General features: G+C 33.5%; 1 protein-coding gene across 1 annotated transcript in view; it reads left to right on the plus strand.

Annotated features, from left to right (window-relative positions):
• zgc:63863 (uncharacterized protein LOC393372 homolog) overlaps positions 1-19,098 on the plus strand; it is a 30,632-nt gene extending 11,534 nt beyond the window's left edge. The window contains exons 7-8 of the mRNA XM_067361475.1: positions 2,432-2,616; positions 16,464-19,098. Of these exons, the coding sequence (XP_067217576.1) occupies positions 2,432-2,616; positions 16,464-16,716 (438 nt within the window). The 3' untranslated portion in view covers positions 16,717-19,098. The remainder of the gene's footprint in view (positions 1-2,431; positions 2,617-16,463) is intronic.
• Positions 19,099-21,418: the final 2,320 nt, after the last annotated feature.

Here is a 21,418-nt window from a genome sequence, read left to right on the forward strand (position 1 = left end):
CCCAAGGCAGACATCTTGCGTCAGGGCATCCAGACCTTGTATGTGCTCATACTGGTTATTTTTAGTTTTAGTACTTCTCTTCACTTCAACTTATTTATTTCAGTTAGCTGACAAGACAACATTTCTAATTTTCATTCAAGTTTTTCATCTAACGTTTACTATTATTATTTGTTGTGTATTATTTAAAATGAAATATGAAATAAATATTAAAATATTAATATGATATTATTAATTTTTAATATTTCTATTTAGCTTTCATTTATTTTAGTTTTAGTAGTTTTACTACTTCAACAAACATTTGTTAATTTCATTTATGTTTTTAAATATTAAATGATAATAACATTTCTTAGACATTTCTAATTTTCATTTGTTTTTCATCTAACATTTACTATTATTATTTGTGTATTATTTAAAATTAAATATGAAATAAATATTAAAATATTAATATGATATTATTTATTTTTAATATTTCTATTTAGCTTTCATTTATTTTATTTTTAGTAATTTTACTACTTCAACAAACATATTTGTTAATTTCATTTACGTTTTTAAATATTAAATAATAATAATAAATATTAATATACTATTTATTTATTTGTTTACTATTTATTTTTAGCTTTTATTTATTTTTTATTTAGTTTTAGTAATTTTACTACTTCAACTTCAATTTATTTCAGTTAAATTTCTTTTAAGTTTTTAGTATTACATAATAATATAAATAATGATAATAATGAATTTTAATATAATATGTTTTATTAATGATTTAATTAATTTTTTTTTATATAGCTTTCATTCATTTTGTTTCAGCTTTAGTAGTTGTAGTACTTCAATTTCATGTGTGTGTATGCATTTAAGTGTAGTACTTAAACATTTATTTCATTTAGTTAGTAAGGCAACATTTCTAATTGTCGTTTAAGTTTTTTTTTTTTAAATCTAATTTTAAATAAAAATCTTTTTCAATTACCAAAAATGATAAAGATATTTTCTTAAGGTTCTTTTTACACATGATCTCTAAACTGATAATTTATAAAATGATAATTTATAAAACTGATAAATTATAAAAAAATTTAAATCATTTAAATTAGTTATCATGAGTAATTGTCTAGAAAAGGCAGTGTGTGTCTCCATCTGACATGTCCAACATTAAAAAGCAGTCTCTATTCCCAAGAATAGCGCTCTTTTGCTAAGAACAATAGTTTCTGCTCTTCCCATGATTATATAGTTTGAAAACACAGGCAGTGATGTGCTGTTACCCCTCAGACTACACAAGCTTTTGTAATCCAAAAAGAGGATGTTGTTCACCATGTTTTGCCTGCGTATTTGTTAATTCACGTATTTAAGCGATAGCTAATTCATCAGCACAACAACAACAAACGTCTTTCCAAAGAATTTTCTTTATTTTTCCACTCCTTCCTCATCTAATGCGAGAATCGAGGGCACTTTGTTGTAGCTGGATCAGTTAATTAAACAACTCTAATGAATTCACCAGAGGTTTGTGTGGAAGGATGCATGTTTGTGCTAGAATCCTTTAAACGCGCTTCTTTCTTCTGTCTCCACGAGCCGCTCCCCTGCTAGAGACAACGGGGAAAGCAAAGGGGGCCAGGGGCCGTTTGAAGTCAGGATAAGAAAGCCGGCAGGAAATGTAGTTCATCCTGCATCTTAGGTAGTGGATGTGCTGGGGTTCGACGCACTCACACACCACTGGACGTGACCCGGCTCGGCTCTGAGCGGCAGAAACGGCAGCTGTAGTGAACATCTCTGAGCTGAGGTTTATTATTGCAGACAACCTCATTGCTGTTTACTTATAAGTGAAGGAAACAGTTTGATTTTTGGATAGCCTTGCACACCCAGATTTCTGACATAAGTTCTGGTCCACATTGCATCTTATTCTGACCATTAATCACCCATTTAGACTGGAAAAGACCGCCTGAGCAACATGTAACATGACCAACCACATATTATCTATGTGATGTTTACACTGCAATAGTCATGTACAATTAGGCCTAGTATATATTTTTTGATATAATATTAATAATTTACAATTAGTCACAATTTAAATAAACCATAAACTTGAAAGCAAAGAAGACATTATTTGTTTTATTGACTTTTATTAGAAAATATATCTTGAATTAAGGTTACGGTAAGTTTCTTTTTCTTTTCTTTTTTCTAATTTAAGTATAAGAAAATGTAGGTTTTATACTTGAAAACAAATAAAAATAAAGCTCATTTTACCAGAAATCTAGATATACTTTAGTGACTTTCTTTCAAAACATCGTAAACATGGCTTATAGTTTCGTAAATCCGGATGATCAGATTGAATTGTCAAATTTTTGTGTGCAGCACGCGTCAGTGAAGGAGCTGTGGGCGGTACGTCTGACGCTGAGACTATAACGCTCCGCTCACCACTGTCTCTCTCTCTCTCTCTTGTCAGATTGTGTTGTACAGACAGAAGGAAGTGAAGAGCAGTGAGTGTGATATGGCCAGCGTTCATCACCTGCTGTCTCGGATGCCTCAGGATCTGCCGTACGAGGAGCTGATTGGTCAAGCTCAGAGCCTCTTCATCAGCTGCCCGCCCTCTCTGCTGACCCAGTCTGCAGCGCTGCAGTCACGCAACATGTGAGACTCTCAAACACTCACTTACATTTACACACACACTTTTACAAAGTAAAAGTACAGTAAGATAAAAGTATTTTGATTTAAATACTCAATTTTTTAGGAATTAAAAAATTAATTACTAAATTGTATTTTTTATTTATTATCAACTAGTATTATTGTCTTTTTACAGTTACAGTAAAATAAAAATATATTTTTTTTCATTAAATACTGAATTATTTTAGCATTCATTTCTGGAGTATTAGTATTTTAATGTTTTTTTTAAGTTGTACAGTAAAATAAAAGTATTAGAAATACTCAATTTTATAGAAATTAAATTATATATATAAAAAAAAAAATATATATATATATATATATATTTTTTTTTTTTTTTTTTTCTGGACTATTAGTAGCCTATTGCCTTTTTTACAGTTAAACCGCAAAATAAAAATACATTTTTCATTAAATACTTTTTAGTATTAATTTAAATTAATTTTATTGATTTCTGGACTATAAGTGTTTTACTAACAGTTGTACAATAAAATAAAATTGATATTTTTATTAAATTGTCTTAGTATCAACTTTTGGAGTATTACTATTGTCTTTTTTACAGTTATACAGTAAAATAATTATTTTTATTAAATGCTAATTTTAAAAAAATTATATTTTTCATGAAATAACAACTTTAAGTCTTTTTTACATTTAAACAGTAAAATAAAATTGAAATACTATTAAATACTAATTTTAAATACAAATTTTTTGTATTGTTTTTCTAGAAAAAAATAAATAAATAAATATTATATATATATATATATATATATATATATATATATATATATATATATATATATATATATATATATATACAGTATAATAGTATTATAAAAGTAATACATTTATTGTTTTAATATTTAACAATATTATTTTATTACTATTATAATTATTGTGTAGTCATATATAATCACACTATGATTTTGTTTTTGCCAAATTCTACAGCCTTGCAAACAAGCACAGTATATTATTTTTTTTTATTAAATTTTAAATCACAATCCAATTTTTATCAGATTTGTTTATCCCCAAATACTTCAGTCCTACCTAGTATACAAATAACTTACCAGTTCTAGTGCTGTTATACTGTATGATTCAGTGTATACACACACACACACACACACACACACACACACACACACACACACACACGTTTAAACTGTCATCTTTGGCCCTGAAGGGTGTTTGTTTCCACCTGTATCCATCAGGTGGAGCTATTGAGAATGATATAATTTCCCCTCTGCACACGGTGAGACTGTTGCGCCCCTGTTGTGACGTGAAGGACGCTCCGCCGGAGCTGTCTGCGTCTCGGCCCTGTGTGTCTAAACATTCGCTGTCAGTCTGCAGATTGCATTTGCAGATGCAGGTGAAGCCACTTTAATGATTTATCTCTTACGGCAGCAGGAAACGATTCCTCCGCCATTCAGCGGGAACTGAATTCAAGTCCCTCAGCGCTGAAAAAGCCATCAGAGGAGAGATCTGTCTTGTTTAAGATCTCCCTGCGTCTGCTGTCGCCTATGAAGATTAACAGAGAGAGAGACAGAAATGAGAAAAAGGAAGTGACAGAAATGAGAAGGAGAGATACAGTGGGGCAGTGAGTGAGAGAGAGAGAGAGAGAGAGGGATATTAACAATAACATGAAAAAGACTGAAAATGCAAGAAAGATGTAATTTTTTCCTCTGTCTGCCTGTCTTATGCAAATCAGTCCTGCAATAAGTAAGCTCCACCCCTCTGGGTTATTAAGGCTCTACCCTGATTTGCATAACCCCTCCCCCACCAGCATCTGTGGCCTCACTGAAAAGCGAAGAACATACGTGTGTGTGTCAGTGAAATGAGCAGCCCCTCTGCAGGCCGTGACCTGTGACCTTGATCTCTATTGTTCTATTTGACCCTGTGGAGTGCTGTAATGAGGAGTGGCACGTCCTCCCTAATGGCTTTGACCCCCAAATGTTCTTCATTAATACCCTCTGCACACACCCTCAGGCTAACACCCTGCCCTCTGCTCGCATCCCACTTCATAAACGCAGTAAAATTATATTATCACCGAGACTGATGCTCTGATCTCATCTCTCTGCGTTCGTTAGCGCTGCCTGTTGCTGCTTTTATTAGATTGTGCATGTTCAGGAAAGAAAAAAACTAGAGGAGAATTTACAAGCATCCGTAATGTGTTTGTGTGTTATAGGGTGATGGATTCTGAGAGTTTTTGGTTTGAGGGTGTTTGTGTACAGGTTGGTTCCTGTAATTGTGACCTTGAATCTTACAGTTGTGTCTATTTTTCATAATTGCAACTTTATGTCTCAATTTGTGTCTGTCATTCAGAGTTGTGACTTTATATCTCACAATTCTGGATTGTATCTTCCAATTTTTTTTTCCACAGATCTGACTTTTTATCTCCCAATTGTCTTTTTCGTCATTGCAAATTTATATCTTCCAACTGAGTCTATTTTTCAGAATTGCCACTTTACATCTCAAAATTCTGACTTTACATTTTAGTCTATCTTTTGTAACTGCAATCTCACAATTTTGACTAAATCTCATGTGACTTTGTTTTTGTATCTGAGTTTTTGATTGGTGGGTTGGTATGTGTGTAGGTTAAGGTCAACTTGTAATCAAAAATTACTTATTTAAAAAGTTAGTTCACCCAAAAATGAAAATTCTGTAATTAATATCTCACCCTCAAATTGTTCCACACCCGTGAGACCTTCGTTAACACAAATGAGGATATTTTTGATGAAATCCGAGAAGTAAATGACTCGTCCATAGACAGCAATATAATCAACACTTAGGTACTAAAGACATCGTTAAAACAGTCATGTGACTGCAGTGGTTCAACTTTAATGTTATGAAGCGACAAGAATATTTTTTGTGTGCAAAACCAAAAAAAAAAAGATGACTTTAATCAACAATATCTTCTCTTCTATGTCATTCTCATACATTGTTTGCATCCAGTGCCTCCAGGTTCTACGTCAGAACGGCGACTCATTATTGGCCGACTCCTGCGTCAGCATCACACGCATGTCTCGCGCTGATCACATGATCAGCTTTGGCCAATACTGAGCTGACATTCGGACGTAAACTCGGAAGCTGTGTTACCTGCATAAAATAATGACAGGGAAGAGACGATATTGTTGAATCAAGTTGTTTTTTTTTTTTTTGAGCACAAAAAGTATTCTCATCACTTCATAACATTAAAAGGTTAGTTCACCCGAAAATGAAAATTCTGTCATTTATTGCTCACCCACATGTCGTTCCACACCCGTAAGACCTTCATTCATCTTCAGAACACAAATTAGGATATTTTTGATGAAATCCAATGGCTCTGTGAGGCCTGCATAGCCAGCAATGACATTTCCTCTCTCAAGATCCATAAAGGTACTAAAAACATATTTAAATCAGTTCATGTGAGTACAGTGGTTCAATATTAATATTATAAAGCGATGAGAATATTTTTGGAGCGCCAAAAAAACAAAATAACAACTTATTTAGTGATGGCCGATTTCAAAACACTGCTTCAGGAAGCTTCGGAGCGTTATGAATCAGTGTGTCGAATCAGCGGTTCGGAGCGCCAGAGTCATGTGATTTGAGCCGTTGGCAGTTTGACACACGATCTGAATCATGATTGGACACACTGATTAATTTATGCTCCGAAGCTTCCTGAAGCAGTGAAATCGGCCATCACTAAATAAGTCGTTATTTAGTTTTTTTGGCGCTCCAAAAATATTCTCGTCGTTTTATAGTATTAATATTGAACCACTGTACTCACATGAACTGATTTAAATATGTTTTTAGTACATTCATAGATCTTGAAAGAGGAAGTGTCCATTGCTCCCCATGAGCCATCGGATTTCAACTAAAATATCTTAATCTGTGTTCTGGAGATGAACGAAGGTCTTACGGGTGTGAAATGACATGAGGGTGAATAATTAATGACAGAATTTTCATTTTTGGGTGAACTAACCCTTTGACTCACGTTCAAAGTCTTATTTTGAACGATTCATCCATGCATGTAACTTAAAGAATAAAAATATATATTGCGTAATCAGAATCTTTCATCAACTCAACTTGCTTCGCTTCTGAAATGACTTTCCTTTCCAGATGATGTCACCTAGGCCAAACAGGCTTTTCGATTACGTATTTAACCGAAATACTTTATTATTTGACTGCAAATTCACATTCATGACAAAACCTTAATTTTAAAAAATTAATCTGATTAGTTGACATGTTATGCATCAATTACCCATACCCATATAAAGAACCATGGTTTGTGTAAAATCTGCCACACTAAATTGAAAGATTTCAGCAAAATAACTAACATGTTAAATAACACTCATTTGAATTTACTTTGCAACAGTTAATAGTATGTTCTATATAGTATGAATATGGGTCATGTGAATAAAATTCAAACCTACTACATGCGCCATGTTGTCATTATTATGTGACCTACCAGCATCAGTTGCATCACTTCACTGTCATTCATAAATCCTCTCCCGTAGCCTCATGGGATAGTAAAGTGTCCATCAAATGCACACTTCAGAATCTTGCCCAAAAAAGTAGAACATCCAGGTACTTCTTGCCTACTGTTTTTTGTTTACTATGTATTTGTACATACTACTCTTTTGGTGTACTTAATGTTTTTTGCATACTATATAGTTGGGAAGTATTCTATTTTGGACGCAGCATCAATTTACACATCCAACCAGAGCAATGAGCATGTGTGTAAAGCTTTCACATACGTTGGAAAGGCTGAAGCGAATTAGTCTGTTGCATGTTTTGTTGCATAAGATATTTGGGGGCTTTTTGCTATTTTTTTATTTTCTAAAAATAAAATCTGCAGAACACCATAACACTGCATATTTTGCCTTATTTGACACTTCTTATTCAGGTCACGGAGTGCTTGATGAGCTAATGAGCTAATCAGTCAAATCAGGTACGTTAAATAAGCAAGATGTGCAGCGATGGGTTAGAAAAACATGATCATTGTTTGATGCACATTGTGTCCAAAAGTGGCAATATCAATCATTCCCAGACTACAGTGAGCTGTTCTGAGAAAGAAAGAATCGCTGTGAGTGAATGCATAGAGACTATTGGAAATTGTTGGTGTTCATATCTTCATCATACAGGAAGATTTAACTTTCATGTGTTTTTAAGAGCGTCCAGTAAGCAAAGGCATGTGGTGCATCATAACACACTTGAACGAGCAGCTCACGGTGAAGAGACAAAGAGCCAGCACTTATGGGTCATCAGGACAAACAGGGCTGATTCACAAAGGCCTGCAGGACACACATACACACTGTCTAACACAAGCCGAGTGCAGACTGATGGGTAATTGGGCATACCATCTCAGCAGCAAGTGTCTAATAATAGGGCCATCATGTGTGTTAGATGGAAGGACGCATTGAATTAGAGCATCCCACTGAACTGCGTTAACCCATAACGTTGTGACAGCGAGAGAGAGAGAAGGGTTTAAGTATATGCTCTAAAAGCCAATAACAGGCTCCCAAGGCTTTAATGGTGATCAGGTTTACAGGCATGTTACACTTGTAGGAGAAGCAGTTTTAGGGTCAGTGCATATTTAGTGCTGCAGAGGCTGTAACTGTATTATTTACAATAATAAATGACATTAATGTTCAAAGGTTTGGGGTCGGTAGGATTTTTTTTTTTTTAGTGTTTTTGACTGAAGAAGTCTGTGTATGAAAACATTTATGCACTAATTTGTGTGCATGTGATTAGTGAACGAGGCCCTCAAAGGGGAGGAAGATGAGGATAGGATTTCCGTGAAGACTGTGGAGTTGTGATGGTTTGACTGAGTGCAGCCGTGGAAATGTTCTTCCAGTGTAAACACATCCATCATCTGCTGTATCTCCTTCACCACAGCAAGAACAGATTGAGCAAGAGGAAGAGAGTGAAGGGAAAAACAGAAGAATGATGTGACAGAGGTCACACAATCTGCTGCTTCTGAGAGAGGAAACGGTAAAATTAGAAACTGTTTTAGAGACAAGAGGGAGGGAAGAAAAAGCGATCAAAGACCATCAGACGTGCCACCTTGAAGAGAGCGGTTAGAGGAAACCAAAGACAAGAACTCATCTCTGAAGATGCGGGAAGAGAGATTCCCTGCAGAGCTGATTGCGTTAAGAGTTAAAGGGACAGTTCACCCAAAAAATGAGAATTGTGTCATTATTTGCTGACCCTTGAGTCCTTCGAAACCTGTATGTACTTTGAATAGAATCTTTGTAGAATTTTCACCCAGTTCTTGCCATAAAACAGCAGTTCATAGTTTCACGTTTGATAAGCTCCAAAAAAAAGCACCATACACAAGACTTCTGAAGCTTTGTGTGAGAAAACGATCAAAGAAAGTTATTCTTCGTTCCCCATATTCACAAGAATCGGTTGTTTATGGCACCAGTGATGTCAAAACCTGGTGCAGTGAAACTAGGCACCATTTTTGCAAAAAAGATTTCATTAATTTTTGTACATAGCAGTCACTTTAGGTCTTTGCACTAGTGTTTTTTTACACTCTAAAAATGTTGGGTTAAAAACAATGGACAAACCCAGCGGTTGGGTTAAATGTTTGCCTAACCTGCTGGGTAGTTTTATTTAACCCAACTATTGTTTAAAAATTACTGTATTGCTTGTTTAAAATGAACCCAATGTATGTTGGAAATTAACATTTATTAGTATGTTTAATAAATGTGACCCGCTCTGGCGAAATGATTTGGAAGTCGCAACGTTCTATTTTAAGATATGGGCCGATAATGTGGAAAAACAATGAAAAAATATATATTTTTAAGCTAATTTCAAAGAACAGACTTTCAAAAATAATCTCCCAAATTTTCATAGTCCTGATAATTGAGTAAAGGTTTTTAAATGGCTATTAAATTTGACATGGAACTCCTCTTGTCACTTATGAGCATTTCCCGGTACCCTTGAAACGTCTCTGCTCTCCAAATATGGTGTTACATGTTGTATAGTACCAATCAAAAAGCTTAGAAATGTAAACACACTGACATAAACGCTGATTTTTATCAATGGGAAGCCCCGTTTCGACTTGGTTTAATAGCATTTATATATACTATATAAATGTCTTTGGTCAAATTAAGCTGTAAAATAAGTAGTTTATCCTTTTAAATGCAATGGATTTTGAAAGATATCAACAAAAAACAGGCAAAAAACTTTAAAAACGATTTTCACAGGTTTTCAAGAGGGCAGACGACCTTAATTCAAATGGGTATATCTTTAAAACCATTCAAGGTATGACTTTGACTAGGATATCATTTTAAAGCTTATTGTCTCATCTTTCCATTGATACCAAAATCTCAATTTTGAAATGTGGGTCACTGTGACTCATTTTGCTAGACCAGGTCACAAATGAACATTTATTAATAAGTTTATTAAAATTTAATTAAACAATAAACATTCATTAAGTTGCTTATTAATAAATGTTCACCTTTTGATTATTATTGTTGCCTCTAGTAATTATTTTGGGTTCATTTTGAGCCAGCCATATAGTCATTTTTAAACAATAGTTGAGTTAAATAAAACTACCCAGCAGGTTAGGCAAACATTTTAACCCTACCGCTCAGTTTGTCCATTTTCAACCCAACTTGGGTTGTTTTTAACCCAGCATTTTTTTAGTGTAGTATTATTTATATACTTTTATAGTTTTTGTTAGTATTTTGAATTATTTATTTTTATATTTTTGTTTTAATTTTATGGGGTTTTTTTTTTTTGGCATTTTTATTAACAAATTTTTTTAATGTCTAGTTTTTATTAAAGGGGTCATGAACTGCATTTTTTTTAAATGTTATAATGTTCTTTGAAATCCACATATAATGTACCAAGATTTTTACATCAAAAACATCCTAATTTAAAAGTAATAGACTGTTTTCTATCCTATTTTTGATCCTCTCTTCCAAACAGTTTTGATGGGAATGTCGCATTCAAGGCTTGGAAGTAAACACCCACTGCTATTGAGTAACAATTGCATATTAAAATACTTCTCAACGTTCTCACCCTTACATGTGAGGAATTGTTTTGAAAACTTCTGATGTTTAAAAAATGGCAGCAGGTGAAAGACAAACCTACACCTCAAATACCAAGGATACTTCAGTCTACGACAGCATTGTTATTAATACTCTTCATTTATATTAATTCCTTTATGTATTTGTATGGTAGAATTGTATTTTCTTACATTATATTAGTGTTCAAATCAAGATGCTAAAGAACTGATAGTTGAAACATTTGCCAACTGTGAAACATTTATGCTTTATAAGTCTTATAAAATCAGTCTATTCAAGGAAAAAGATGTTTCCATCATGCGAGATGACCAATGCTGACTGACATTTCATCCCTGTATATTGCATTGCATTAAATAAAATGATTTACAGCTCTGTAAGACAACAAGACTTTATAGACTAAATAAAATGTATACAAACCTTTATTTTACAGAAGTAAAGCACTAATTTGGCGGCATTGAGATTTGCTCTCTCCTGACAATGATTCAAAAAGCCTGCGCTCTGTGTAACCCAACAGCTGGGTTACACAAAAACTACCCAATCATGGAAAAAGATTACGCAAGAGGCTCAACCCAACATCTGGGTAGAAAAAACAACCCAGTGTTTTTTAAGTGTAAAGTGTTACTGTATTTATTAGTACATGGCATGTGCGTAATGGTGGGCGGAGCTAAAGAGACAATAATGTAGAAATAGGCGTCGTTCTTCTGATCTTGGCAGCTTGATTTGAATAAATGGTCTTGTGTTTTGGAACATTTTTATAGTACAATGACTTCTTATTTCAAAAGATCAAGGATTTGATTTCTCAGTTCATGACCCCTGTAAGTTTTAGTTTAAGCTGAAGTGTTTTATTTTATTTAACCCTTGTGCAGTCTTCGTTTGGGGTGTATGCTCAGGGTCTTTGGGGTCTCCAAAATTTTTTTTTCAGTACAAAAAAATGCTAAACTTTGACAAAATAATTTTTATTGTCATAATTGTGATATCATAATATTTAGATATGAATCCAACTGAAAAATGAATGAAAGTTAGAAATGTGGGTCTTTTATAAAATGAGTTTTACATAAAAAAAATTTAAAAGGTATGATAAATCCTACAAAAATTGCACAAATATGAAGTAAAAACATTACATAAAAATTAGTAAAATTACATTTGTTTAAAAAAAACAAAACAATTATTTTGTTGCCCAGGGTTAGTTTTATTTAACAGTAATAACCCTGCTTTGCACTTAACGCGGCACTAATATTTGATTTCAGAAGACCTGGGATGCGGTGCACGAGTTCTTCTGTGCTTTTAGTAACCTGACCGATGTGGTTTTGATGAACTGTTGCTGAATGGAAAAGAGCTGCGTAAAGATCCTTCCAAAAAATCCTTTCACAAGAGGTTAAGGGCGGTTTGAGTGACAGCGCTCTGCCGGGTCTGTGTCACCGCATTATACTGGGGTTTCGTCAGCGCAAACCGCTGCCTCTCCCGGGCCTTCCGCTGGTAAAGGGAAAGTTTAAAAGTTAATTGCTCTGCTGTTACCTGTCAGCTATTTTCAGCGCTGGCGCATTAGCTGTAGATACTAATGAGAACTGGGGAAAACCGAGAATCAGAGGCAGGAGAGGGGAAAAAAGCATAAAAACGAATAAAGACTTAAAGACGTTGAGCCCATCAGCGCCTGCCGATGGTATTTATTGCACTTTTTCATTAAATGTTGAATGTATTTCTGCCGGTTTTATTATCTTGAGTGAAAGGCATTTGCATTCCATGTTTACTATTCTTCCATAGAGACCGTAATGAAATGGAATTGAATATTTTATGATTTTTTAATGATGTTTTTCCTCTAAACTGTCGAGAGAAAGTCGTGTAGCCCTCAGCATGGGCTCCGCAGGACTTGGGAAAACTCCAGAAATGAGGATCTATCCGTGTCTCCGATCAGGACTAGAGACCTCATTCAAATTCCCTCTTTCTTCTGTTCTCATGATTCACCCAGTTATTCTTTTCTTGCTGTTGTTCTCTAACCAGGCGATTAATATTTCCTTTTTGTCGGTCACTTGGTTTCTATTTCTGTCTTTAAATCTCATTGGTCCACAGTTTGGCTCCACATAATTTTCCAGGTTTTATTATGCATGATTTTCTTTTCTTTCTTTTTTTTTTTTTGTGCATGTTATTCTGAAGGAAAACAGTGTTTGTTTTCTTATCTGTTCATTTGAAGTTGCGAATGCCTTTTCAGCTTGATTTTAAACATCAGATCTGTTTAATTAGATGTGAATTTTGTGGCTTTATGCAGCGTTTCTCTTTCAGTGAAGACAAAAGTTACATGACACTCAACTTGTCTCGCTCCTGGTTAGGATGCAGTGTTAAACATATGGCCCATTAACAGTATACGTTATACTTGACAAAAACATACAGTGTTTATAGTTGTAGGAACTGTGGACGAACCAGACAAATGAATCATTCAGATGATTCTTTCAAAACATAATTCTAATTCAGAATCGAGGTTCCGACTCCAGCTCGTCTACAGAGAAAACAATGCAGGCCCTGTTTGTTTTTCTAAGGGACTAAAACTTTACAGAAAAACCAATGAAGACTGTTCTGCAACTAAAACTGCATCAAAATTGCTCCAAACTATTTTAAATGGACTTAACAAACATCTTTTAACTACATACATTTTACACCGTGTCCACAAATGCTACCTGTAACCAGTTTTGCTTTAGAACACTCACAATTCATGTAAATGTGATAACTCTTGAATGACTGACTGAAAGTATGCCTTATTTGGACTTAATTGAATTATTTTCCTCTTTCCTAAATTCTGACTTGAATTAAATCTGTTTATAAATGTATCATATAGAAATTGTGGTTAAAATGGTACTCTCTGCTAAAGCAGAGACGGGTAGTAACATCTATTCATGATTGGGGGCAGAGAAAAGCCCTTTTGAAACAGGACGATATCTGATTGGCCAAAACTCCTCTGAGGTGTGACAAACAACTAAGTTTAAATAGTCATATCGCAAGATAGTGAACTGGTCAAGTCAAGACAAAAGACAAGACAAACAGAAGAAAGAACCGGTCAGCCGTGACCAGAGTAAGCAGAAAACAATGGAGTAACAAGAAGAACAGACAAGCCGCTCATTCAAGCCATCCAACCTTCACTCACTTTTCTTTTCTTTTACTAAATTTTCTTTTCCGCTGAAAGTCTCGTGTTCTAAGTTTTGCCGCAAAGTTCAACCAACGATTTCTGCCGCTTCAGCTTTAACTCCAGCCACGACAAAGAGACTTCCTTTCATTTTTCCAGCAAGCTAAAACGTGATTGTATGTGTGTGTTCGTGTTAGATTATTTTGTGTTAGAATAAATAAAGTCTTTCGTAGATTTTAAAAGAAAGTGTCTTGTATTATGTGCTTCTAAAATTTAATGTCTTAAACTGTGGATCCTAAATTTACCGTGCTCTAATCAGTGTTTTCACGATTGTTGGATATTCATATCCGCTACCAGAGCTTATTACGGCTCGAGCAAATGAATGCTGGATGACTCAGTTGCTCGGTCGTAAACTAAACAACTCTTTATAATTCCCTATAAATATTTCATTTGAGCTAATTTTACTTCCTAGGGTGTTTTCCCTACATAGTTTATAGCATTGTTGTTGTGTTTGCAGTATTGCTAATGGCTAGCCAGTTGTTACGATTACAGATTACTTTAAACCAATGTTATTGTAAACTAAAACATAAAGGAAAAATACTAAAATAAATATTTGTTAATTGATATAAAGTAAACATGCACAAATTTAGTTTAATTTGAAGTACTATAAATTGAATAGAGTGCCCCAGGGATGACGTGTTTTTGTAGGCCAACCCGGAAGTTAGCGGCGCACGGGTTCCCTCGACTGAAAGCCTATGCATTTTTCCCATAGACTTTTGGAAAATCCCAGAAAATAAGCTCTGTGTTTAACAAAGGGTTATGACACTTACACGTTTTGTCTATCAAGATAATCTTTACAAGTTAACACAACATTTATAGATTTTGAAGCCTAAATAAAGTGGTCAGATATAAAAGGCTAACAGTAGGCTATAAACGGACTACAGCACACCGTGGTCGCGGATCAACGTCGTCACCACCAAGCTTCCTCAAACTTTATTTAGAAAACAACTTTATTTAAAAACATGCTCACTGATTATGATCTGCGCTGTGTATGAATACTTATCCACTTTTTCATGAGAAATGCTGTCCAAATGTCCCGTTTGTCATGATGACGTCTAATGTCCCCGCCAAAGGAAGTAGTCCCTTTTAGCAATTTGTTAGCAACCGCCGATTTGAAGACACAGTAAAAGTTTAAAAAATCACACGTGGGTTATAACTGGTGTGTTTTATGTCATAGATCAAAACGTGAAAGTATTCAGAGGCTTTTTTAACCACAGACCTTATTTCAGGCGATTTAGCAAAAACCCATTCAAAAAACCCATAGACTTTACGGCGTTGGAACCGGAAGTCCTAAAATGCTAACTCGCTTCCGGGTTTTGCCTACAAAAACGCATCATCCCTGGGGCACTCTATTGACTAAAACAACTTTAAAATGAAAAGTAAGTATTAAAGTATTAAAATGACAAGCTGAAACTGAAGTAAAGATTTATAGAAATAGACATTTAAAAAACAACTAATAAACAAAAACGCAACAAAATTACTAAAGCTTTTTAAAATTTAAAATTTTCTTGATTTGAAATCAAAATAACAAACTGGAATAAAATGAATAAATATTTGAAGAAATGACTAAAAAACGAAAACAGAAATTTTTAATTAGACATATTTAAACAAATAAAACATGAACAAAAATAAAATATATATAAAAAAAACTTGCGAAGGCAAAATTCCACATCTGTTTAGTTTAATTTTTAGTACTTCAAATTAAATGGACATATTAAAGAAAAAGAAACCTAATAAAAATGACTAAAACAACTTTAAAATGAAACTTTTTAAGGTCCATTTAGTTTGATGAGGTACTAAAATGACAAGCTAAAACTAAAATGAAATTGAATAGAAATATATATATATATATATATATATATATATATATATATATATATATATATATATAAAAAAAAACAATTACTAAAGTTTTTAAAATTAAAATTTGTAATTTTCACGAGTTGAAATCAAAATGACAAACTAAAACTGAAATAAAATTAATAAAAATTTTTAAACTAAAACTGACTAATGAAAACAGAAATTTTAAATTGGATATATAAATAAACATGAACAAAAATAAAATATAAAAAACCTGGTTGTGAGGCAAAATTCCAAATTTGTTTAGTTTAATTTGAAGCACTACAAATTAATTTGACATGTTTTTTTAAAAAAGAAAAAACTAATAAAAATGACTAAAACACTTTAAAATGAACATTTTCCATGTCATTTAGTTTGTTGGAAGTACTAAACTGACAAGCTGAAACTAAAGTGAAAGCATTTAAAAAAAAAAATGCAACAAAACACAAAATTATTAAAGCTTTTTAAAATTACAATTTGTAATTTTCATGAATTGAAATCAAAATGACAAACTAAAACTGAAATAAATATTTAAAAAACTAATAAAAATGAGTAAAACTTCAACAAAATTAAAATGAAAACAGGAAATATAAAAATTTAAACAATTAACTATTAATAAAACTCAAATGTGCATATCAGTGATACTAAAATAACACTGACTTAAACACACAACAAAATGTCTAAACCTTTAACTAAAGTGCTAGTGCAAAATATGAAAAACTAATTCAAAATGTAAATAATACTAAGATAGTATAGTAATGATACTAAAACAACCCTCTGTCTGTTTCTCTCCTCAGAATCGCCATCAGCACCTTTACGGACTTCCAGTCGTCCACACTGAGGCAGCGTCCAGACTCCGTCCTTCGCCAACAGCTTCAAAAGCACCATGAAACCCAGCCAGCCCTTCCCATGAGCACCCAGCCAGCGAACACTAACCAACTCATCAAAATGGCAGTGTGGGGTCTGTCCGCCACGTTAGGGGCGGTGGCGCTGGCTGTGGCCCAGACGGCCATGGACTGGGCACCTGACTTTCTCTCTCAGCTCTTCTGACACAAAGCACCTCATTCTCATGTGCCAATCTGGGTGTACTGCATTTGCAAATATGTGTTAAGTGGTGCAAAACACCCAGAGAAAATGAATGTGTGGCTTATTTATTTCCGAACCCCCTTCCTTTTTCCTTATTTATAGATTTTAGCCGAGCTAATATTGGGGAAGTGGGAGGAGTCAAACAAGGTTTTTGTAATCATAAGCATTTCTGGATGTCGTTCCATCAGCAGAATGTCAGAGAAAGTGCTCTGCTAGGGCATTCAGAACAGCAGCAAGAGCACAAATTATTAAAAGGGTTTTTTTTGCTGCTGAACGCCGTCAGTAGTGAGTGAAGCTCATTAGACAAAACGGGTGAAGGCTGAAAGACCACAGAGACTCGCTGTTGAACGCAGCACTTTACAACTAGTTTATTCCGGAGCGAGAGCGCTTACTAACCTCACACACATGCTTTCAGTTTCAGATGTTAGATGTCATCTGAAATCATCCACAGTGGATGTGTCTTATTCCACTCATTACACTGAAAAAAATGGTGTAGGATTTACTTTAGAACCCATTTTCACTCAGAAATTACTGGTAAATTTCACACATAATTACAAAGAAATGGCAAGTACTATATTGAATTAAACATGAAAGTTTGAAGTACAAAATCTGAAAATTTCTTGTAAAACTTGCTCCAGTAATCTTTGGTAATACAAATTAAAATCCAATAATACTCCAATAATCTTCATTAAATATAAGAACTACAATAATACTTCAATAATGCTCTAATTAATACTCTAATAACAAATTAAAATCCAATAATACTCCAATAATCTTCATTAAAAATAAAAACTACAATAACACTTAAATAATGCTCCAATTAATACACTAGGGGCATCACATACAAATATGTAGTTCATATACAGTTCACTTTATATCAGGGGTTGTTCTCCCAATAGTCTCGAAAGAGAGAGAAAGAGAAAAGGAAGGGAAATAAAAAAATCCACCAGGAGGATATTTGTCCATAAAAGGTTTAAGGTCCTCTCATAAAACATACAAAAAACACACACATTGCACTAGACTTACAATATCTCACTGTTTTTACATACCCCAATAATCTTTAATAAAAATGAAAACTCTAATATTACTCTAATAATTCTCCAATTAATACTTAAATAATCTTTAATAAAAAATTAAAACTGCAATATTACTCTAATAATCCTCCAATAAATACTTAAATATTCTTTAATAAAAAATGAAAACTCCAATATTACTCTAATAATGCTCCAATTAATACTTAAATAATCTTTAATAAAAAATGAAAACTCCAATATTACTCTAATAATGCTCCAATTAATACTCAAATAATCTTTAATAAAATTGATAACTCCAATAATACTCAAACTAATGATCAAATAATATTTAATAAAAATTAAAACTTCAATAATAATCCAGAAATCTTTCATTTATTAATCAGACATATTAAAAAGCAAACAAAAAAAAAAAACTTAATAAAATGACTAAAACACAATAAAATTATGAAAACTTTCAAATTAAAATTTCTCATTTTGCTAAGTTTAAGTTGAAGTACTAAAATTCCTGATACTAAAACTGAAATCAAATTTGATAGAAATGTTCCTGATTTTTCTACTTTCGAGTTGAAGCACCGCCGTGCCTGTAACATCATGCCGTTTGTGGTGAAGCTCTCTGAGAGGCAGTGAGACCCAACAAAACAGCAGGAGGCGTCCATTTAATTCATGTGTACATGGATCAAAAATGAGTAAAACATGGTTATGTAGCTCCATGAGCTTTATCTTCTGGTATTAGAAGTTATTATAGTGCACAGCGGGCACTCACTGTTGCATTTCTAGGCAGCAAATATGTCAGTGCACTAAAATGTTTACAAAGTGTGCTTACTGAAGTAGGGAGTGGTTTGAAACACACCCAGGAAATGTTAAAGGCCTTGTGGCAGACTTAGCATAGTTAACCAAACATCAGTGATCTTAAAGACTATATATTTATAATCAAGTGCAGATGAGGACAGTGTTGTCAAGATACCATCCCATACTGATTTTAACTGAAAGTTCCCAAGCAAAACGCAATAAGTTCAATATGAGTGTTTGTTTTCCAGCAGGTCAAAAAACACACTTTTATTCATTTGCAGTTGGTGCAGGATTTACTTTGAAAATTTTTTATTTAGAAATTACTAGTAAATTTCACCAATAATTACCAAAAATGGCAAGTATTGTATTGAATTAAACAATTTTGAAATGGTATTTTTTGTAAAACTTACATTAATAATCTTTATTTTATTTGAAACTTCAAAAAATCATTTTTATAGTGCATGTAAAACGAACGTGATTTAAAAAAAAAAATCTTTTGTTTTTGCTTCTTTTCGAGGCTTAATTGCGGGACAGATCCTCCCTGAATGTTGTACGGCTGAGGATTGATTTCTAACAAGGCCATATTTAATGTGACATCAATAAAAATGGGAGTAAAGTCCAATAAAAATTCAATAAAACATGCCTTGTTTTGTTCACACCAAAATACATATGGTGTCTACTGTGACTAAGGTTTATTATAGCATTATATTCACACTTCCAACCTCTTGAGCTTCGCTTCAGCTCCGTACTTTGATAAAAAGCCAGTTCGTACCCTCACAGACTGTGACGTCTTCTGAAAAGAGCAGTGCATTCGGATGACAGTCTTGCGTTTACAGACAGGCGATCTGAGCCCGACTCCAGGAAGTGATGTGAGAGCTTCCACAGCTGGCTGCCTCTATTTGTGCCTTGGGTGTTGATGAGCGGCTGCTACCAGACGGTGCCCTCAGCCCAAAATCACCACTGCCAAAAAAAGAAGAAATAATGTGTTTGTGAGAAGAAGCAAGTCTTCATCCCAGAAACTTTAATGTGTTTTTAATGTGATTCAGACGTTCTCTGAGAGCTTTTGAGTGGCTCATGAACTCTTGTATTTTCAAAGTTAGGTGTATCGGAGGCAAAATTTGCCAAACCAGCTTCGTTAATGGGAATTTAATTTAAACCAAAGTGCAATTTGTCAGGTTTGTGGGGTTTTTTAGACAAAGAACATATTAAGATGTTTTGAAGGAAATTGACTGCTTATCGAAAACTAAATCTAAAGATTACGTCTTGAATTTGACTTGATTTGACTAGAAATGCTCAACTTATGCATTTGGACTTGCTTTATATATATTTTTATTAAGCATAAATGTTTCATTGCTTATAGTTATTAAACTATAATGGAGTGCAATTCATCACATTAAATTCAAAACCGACTTAAAAACATTTTAATGCAACGTCTTGTTAATAATAGTTTGATCTCAGGCATTTTAATGTTCAATGATGCTTTTAAACAGATTAATATTTTGGAAAGAAGTCTCTTCTGCGCAGCAAAGCTGCATTTATTTGAGCAAAAATACAGTAAAATTGTGAAAAAAATATTATGATTTAAAATAGCTGTTTTCTATGTGAATATATAGTAAATTGTAATTTATTCCTGTGATCAAAGCTGAATTTTCAGCATCATTACTCCAGTCTTCAGTGTCACATGATCTTTCAGAAATCATTCTGATATGATGATTTGCTGCTCAAGAAACATATATGATTATTATCAATGTTGAAAACACTTTCGTATGTCTGTGGAAACCATGAAACATTTTATTTTTTAGGATTCTTTGATGAATATAAAGTTAAAAACAGCATTTATTTAATCTTTTGTAACATTATAAATTTCACAGTCACTTTTGATTCATTTAATGCGTCCTTGCTGAATAAAAAAATCTTTCTGACCTCAAACTTTTGAATGATTTGCAACAGTTGTTTTTAATAATTTGTGTTTTGTAGATGGTTGACAGTGAGCCAGCTCAAAGGTTTTGGATCAGATCTTTTTTCTTCCTCTTTAAAGTGTTGTAGTTTGAGGTCCAGAAGGCTTCTGGCTTCTTTGAACATTGTTGGCAGATGATCCAGCAGCTTTTAGTGTGAGAAACAGACTTGACAGGAAAGTGATTTATCTCTCCGGCCAAGTTTAAACAAGGTCTAGTTGGCACCTGAGCGCATGCGGTTCGATCGGAGCAGATTGTGATCGGTGTGGACGTCTACTTCTGAAGAAAAGCTTCAACTGTTTAAAACTTGTTAGACAGTTCAGCGACAATGTGAGGGATAAATTCAAATGTAAGGATCTTCAAAACACACTATTCAACAGTTTTTTGATGTTGATGTTTTTATTATTATTATTTTATTTAGCAAGGATGCATTAAATTGATCAAAAGTGACAGTAAATACATTTATAATGTTACAAAAGATTCTATTTCAAATAAATGCTGTTCTTTTGAACTTTCTATTCATCAAAGAATCCTGAAACATATTTCCACAAAAATATGAAGCAGCACAGCTGTTTTCAACACTGATGATAATCATAAATGTTTATTGAGCAGCAAATCATATTAGAATGATTTCTGAAGGATCATGTGACACTGAAGACTGGAGTAATGATGCTGAAAATTCAGCTTTGAATCACAGAAATAAATTACATTTGACTGTACATTCACATAGAAAACAGCTATTTTAAACTCTAATAATATTTCAGATTTTTTTGATCAAATAAATGCAGCTTTATTGAGCATAAAGTCCCGTTCACACCAAGAAAACTATAGCTATAACAAGAAGCATCCATTATTAAAAGCATGCTGCTGTTTTTTCATCTGACGCTT

The sequence above is a fragment of the Chanodichthys erythropterus genome, chromosome 15, assembly GCF_024489055.1.
Source record: "Chanodichthys erythropterus isolate Z2021 chromosome 15, ASM2448905v1, whole genome shotgun sequence".
Classification (NCBI taxonomy): Eukaryota; Metazoa; Chordata; class Actinopteri; order Cypriniformes; family Xenocyprididae; genus Chanodichthys; species Chanodichthys erythropterus.